This window comes from Galeopterus variegatus, unplaced genomic scaffold (assembly GCF_000696425.1).
Source record: "Galeopterus variegatus unplaced genomic scaffold, G_variegatus-3.0.2 Scaffold525, whole genome shotgun sequence".
Classification (NCBI taxonomy): domain Eukaryota; kingdom Metazoa; phylum Chordata; class Mammalia; order Dermoptera; family Cynocephalidae; genus Galeopterus; species Galeopterus variegatus.
In genome coordinates this window covers 626141-631648 of record NW_007726636.1, presented here as the reverse complement: position 1 = coordinate 631648, position 5508 = coordinate 626141, and the positions used below count along the sequence as shown (strand labels likewise).

At 44.6% G+C, this 5508-nt stretch overlaps 1 protein-coding gene across 1 annotated transcript in view; it reads left to right on the top strand.

Annotated features, from left to right (window-relative positions):
* Positions 1–5: 5 nt before the first annotated feature.
* LOC103588110 (hydrocephalus-inducing protein homolog) overlaps positions 6–5508 on the top strand; it is a gene marked incomplete at its 5' end in the record, with an annotated part of 39795 nt that continues 34292 nt past the window's right edge. Inside the window, 4 exons of the mRNA XM_008569720.1 lie at positions 6–73; positions 1420–1632; positions 2118–2256; positions 4089–4254. Coding sequence (XP_008567942.1) covers positions 6–73; positions 1420–1632; positions 2118–2256; positions 4089–4254 — 586 coding nt within the window. The remainder of the gene's footprint in view (positions 74–1419; positions 1633–2117; positions 2257–4088; positions 4255–5508) is intronic.

The window sequence follows — 5508 nt, the reverse complement described above, 5'->3', positions numbered from 1 at the left end:
GGAAGACTCAGAAACTCAAAGTGAAATTCTCCCCACTGGACATTGGAGACTTCGAGAGCAAACTTTTCTGCCAGTAAGGAAATGTTCTCCCGAACCCCCATCTTTGCAGGGCAAAGCTCTGCAGCTCTGATCACCTCTTGTGTCCCATGTCTGTCACCATTCTTTCCAACTCTAGAGCCTTCCACAGCCCCAAATTGTCAATTTTCTCTTTGGAAGATTGAAAGGGGCCAGCTTTTGGAGAACAGGGGGAGTTTGGTTTTTGTCCTATTAATCAATCCTTTCCAGACGCTCCCCAGTGCCCCCTTCCTGGCATTATAGGCCCCTCCACAGCCCCAAATGGTCAATTTTTCTCTTTGGAAGATTGAAAGGGGCCAGCTTTTGGAGAACAGGGGGAGTTTGGGTTTTGTCCTATTAATCAATCCTTTCCAGACGCTCCCCAGTGCCCCCTTCCTGGCATTATAGGATTCCACTAAGCAACAGAATAGTTGACAGCCAGGTGGGTTCCAGTCCTTTCTCAAGCATGAATTTGAGCACGCTTTCTTGTGCCTTCTCTAGGACTCAGTTTTCTCATGTACAAAATGCAAATAACACCACCTACCTTGTAGAATTGTTGAGAAGATTAAATGAATTAATTCAAGTAAAGAACTTAGAACAGTGCCTAGCATACAATAAGCATAATAAGTATTGGGCAGTGGTGGAAGGTGGTGGATCTAGTACACAGTAGGTGAGAAATACATGGTGCCCAGACCCAGTGATAGAAAAGCTAATCCAATGACATCTGATGATGAAAGTGCCTGACGTGGTGCTCACTCCCAGGGAAGCTCCAAGGAGAACACTCACCTCACAGAAGAATACTGTGAACCATGGCCTAGGGTTGCAAAGACCTATGTGAGCTGTCAAAACTTTCTGGAACCCCTGCAATCACACCATGGAGATCCCTCCTATACCTGGGCCACCTCAGCTTGGTCCTGGGGCTGGGAGTCTGCCCACATCTGCTTCACCTTCTCCAAGGAGCTCAGGATACTTTTTTGGGATTTCCAGGCCACTTTTTTACCCCACTAAATGCCTATGAAAGGACCCAAAGGGTAAGACTGTGCTCATCTTACAGCAGGGACTTTTCTTACCACTGATGGAGGAAGTAACTTGCAGCCATACTTAGGTACACAGAAGGAACCCAAATTCGGGCTCTTCATACTCAGCCCATTCATGCATGCATCCATTCAGTAATTAATTCATGAATACCTACTATGCATCATGCACCATTCAAGGCACTGAGGTAATGTTGTTGACCAAGACAGACCCAGCCTCTGCTCCCATGGAGCTCACATTCTAGTAGATATAATATTCATTTCCAATCAACTAAGAAAGCAACACTGCTTACAAAATAAAACGTAAATAAAAATAACCTTATTCTCTCAGGATTCCCAACCTGCCACCTGGAGAGCAAGGTCCAGTCCTGGTAGCAAAAGGGCGGAGCTTGTTGCCATTTTGTCATTTTGACCTGAAAGACTCAGACTACATCAGCGGTTATCGGCGCAACCCAGAGCTCCGAGGGTCTAGCAGTGGGACTCTGGATCCAAACACCCGGGTGATTGAGTTCACAACTGTGGGCATAGGAGGGAAGAATCTCCGGTGAGTTGCTTTGGTTTGCATTGGTTGAATTCATATCAGTCAATCATTCTAAAAAACTCAAAGGAGGAATTCAGAGAAACAAGCTAGACTGATTATTAGAAGCAGGCTTGATGTCCTGGGGTTTGACCTGAGTTTTAGAGGTTTGACTTTGGAGAACCATTACATTTAGGGAATTGATCCTGTCAATTTAGTTTTGACACTGGGAAAATTTGGAAGGCATAAAAGTATAATCCCTGTCCACCACCTTGACCACAGAAAATCCATGGGACCGATGTGCCCTTGGCAGCACTCTCTCCAAAGTCCAGAACCCAAGCCATAGTTTGGATCCCCAGATGAGATGGAGTTTTCATTTCTACAGTAGTGACGTTCCCTGAACAGTTCTGGTTCCCAGATGGGGAACTGCACCAGGGCCAGGTTCTAAGAAATTTCTCTTAATCCTCAATCCCTCTCTCACTCTCTGCTGTCAATTCTTCCCCCTTGGTCAGGACCTTTACAATCCTGAACCCGACCGATAGCACCTACTCCTTCTGCTGGATCTCTGAAGAAACTGAGAGTCTCCAGAACCCTCCAGCCTTCACGTGCCTTACCAAGAAGGGATTCATCCACCCTGAGAAGAAAGCTGAGGTTTGTGCAAGTGAGGACCACTCAACCCAAGGCTTAGATCATTCTAGCTATCTCTGCGTGGCAAGTGTGCCATGGACAGTAGGTGGAGTCAGGGAGAACTGCCTAAGGGTGCATCAAATCAATAAGTATTTATCGAGTGGCCACCATATGGCAAGCCTGATGAACAAGACAGTCCTGAGCTCTCTTGGCTGACCATGAAAAGCAGAGAGCTCTAGTACTTGCAGTTTTAAAAAAGCTGAGGATATTCAAGCAGCAAAGGGGAGTTGGACACCAATGTCTGGGGACTCTAGGACTCATACAGTAGCCTGAAGTAAAGAGTTATCTTTGTCCAGGGGGCTGACAACAGTGAAAGAACACTGATGTGTTTTAACTTGGCCGGGCCTAAGGACAAAACAGAAAAGTGGGGTCATGTCCTGTGTCTTAGTCCTAAATGTTTACACAGAGGTATAGGGCAGGGGTCAAACTTATAGAAGACATAGAGAAGGGGCCAGAACACCTCCCCTGCATCATCCTGGCATTGGCAGGTACCATGCATGTTAATCTGTCTGGTTCCTTTCTGGCTAAATGGGTCAGTTGCAAAGAGACTCATTCAAGTTAGCTCAAAGGAAAAAGCACCCGGGGCAGCTTTTGAGATTGGACTTTCCTTCCAGTCCTCTCTGCTTCTCTCTACCCATCTACTCCATTCTCCCTCTACCAACCAGTTTCTTCACCTTTTATTTATTTATTTATTAGTTGCTTTGTAATTTCACTTAACAAATGGATTACGGCATGCCGTGGCCCAGCTCACCCTCATAGTATCTTTTACCATCAGCTCCACTGCCAGCTGGCCCAGCCACTCGTTTTCTAATTCCAGACTTCTGAGAGAGAAATCTGATTGGCCCTGCTAATCGTGTCCTGTTGTGCTTTGTGCCAGGCTGCTGACAAGCATGTGGATTGTCTTTCTCTGAGAAGGGTGCTGACTCTTCTGTCTATTCAGCTGTGGTACAACCATGGCATACAAAGACATGGCACAAAACATGACTTAGCCAGCAGAGGCTGTGGGTGGGGTATGCTCCCTCTGGAGGACATGTGTCCAGGACAAGTAGACATTGATGTTGCTGGTACAGCCATACCTACATGCCCTTACAGAACTGCGGAAAGGTAGCAATCACCTGGTAATGTCAGCTATCATGATATACATGGAGTAAGCAAACAGAAGTGCCTGTCCAAGTGTGACCTGAAAGTATAAGGCCCACTATCTTAAGACTGAAGAACGAAACAGGCAACTCCATATGGTTTACAAGGAGCTTACTATCGAGTGACTTACATACGAGAAGGATTGGGTGGGGTATCGATCCAGGCACTGAGCGACTGCTTTCTCTGCAACCCTGGGCCAGGGAGAGGAGTTAAAACATATAAGGGACTTAGAGATAAAGGTGGAGAGGTGGAGCTGTGCCAAAGAGAGGATGTCTATGGAAGTGGAAGACTCCCAGGTGCCTCACAGCTACCTGTTGTTTTTCCTTGGGGTTGCTGGCATCACCCTCCCTACTTTACATAAACATTGCATTACATTCCTTTCCCTGCCTCAGATACTAAGCAACCTCTGCAGGGAAAGATGGTAGCTATTGAAGCCAGAGTTCTGAAGGCCACAAGAATAGGGTGAGTTCTGCATCCCCAGAGTGTTACTTTACATAAACATTGCATTACATTCCTTTCCCTGCCTCAGATACTAAGCAACCTCTGCAGGGAAAGATGGCAGCTATTGAAGCCAGAGTTCTGAAGGCCACAAGAATAGGGTGAGTTCTGCATCCCCAGAGTGCCTCTCATCACTGTGTTCCAAATTGTCTCCTTAGATTGTGTTCCAGTTCACACCTTCCCATCTGGATGTCACAGAAGCATTATGGACTTTCTTAATCCCTGAACACAATATCACAGTCCCTTTCCTGCTGGTAGGCAAAGCCACCGACCCTCTCATCTCTCTGGACAAGTCACACCTCAACTTCAGTGCCCTCCTCATTGGTAAGGCTGCCTGTTGGTTTATATTTAAAGTTGGCATGACCTGGGTAAGGCCATCAAGATCTCCAGAAGTAGCCTTGGATGGGGAACTTTTCCTGGCACCTTCCAGATACATGGCAGAGGGCCTCTATCACTGTTCAGAAAGCCACAAAATATTTAACTCTCAATCTAATTTCCATCAAGTTTCTTTTAAACCTACACAGTAATAATCCAAGGAAATTTAGGAGCCATGTTAAAGACCCTACTTGGTAGATTCCTTCAGGGCCTGGACTGACTCTTCATTTCCAGAGCCTCAATTCAGACCCAGCCTTTCTGCATGTGCCCCCAGATTATGGGTTGTATTTGTTTACTTCTCAGTCTGTGCCACAGTGGTCAGATTTCTCTGTGATCCTTTCATGCACTTATTTGGTTCAACAAGTATTAAATGAGACCCTAGTATGGCCCAGGAACTCTTCTGTGGGCTGGGAATGCACTTATAGATAAAGCACAAAGTTCCCACCAGCATGAGTTTACATTCTAGTAATAGGAAGCAGACTACCAAAAAATAAATAAATAATAAGTAAAATATATAGCATGTCAGAGTTGATAAGTGTTCAGAGAAGAATACAGCAGGGTAGGAGGAAAAAGGAATGCCAGCAGGCAGTGGGAAAGTGACATCTGAGCAGAGACTTGAAGGAAATAAAGAAAGTGATTGTCAGGTCCCTTATAACCCCATGAATCTTTCACACAGATGTGGTGTGTGTGTGTGTGTGTGTGTAATACAGCTAAAGCCAGAGGATTTTTTTTAATTTATTTATTTTTAGCTCCCAAAAATAAGTGAGAACATGTGGTATTTCTCTTTCTGTGCATGACTTGTTTCACTTAATATCATTTTCTCTAAGTCCATCCATGTTGTTGCAAATGGTAGTATTTATTTCATTTTTTTTTTATAGCAGAGTAGTACTCTGTTGTGTAGATATACCACAGTTTCCTTATCCACTCATCTGATGATGGACGTTTGAGCTGGTTCCAACTCTTTAAAGTCAGAGGATTTTTTTAATAGTTCATTATATGTTTTATTTATAAAATAATGTTCTTCATAGTAGGTCAATCAATGAGGTGTTGAATAAGAAAAGTTTTATCTCTCCCCATCCATCCTGTTCCATCCTTCCCTTTCCATCGAAGGAAACCAATGTTAAAGTTGGATGTATATTATATTCATGTATTTCTTATACTGATACACATAAGTAGGTATGGGGATTGTGGCATTTATTAAGG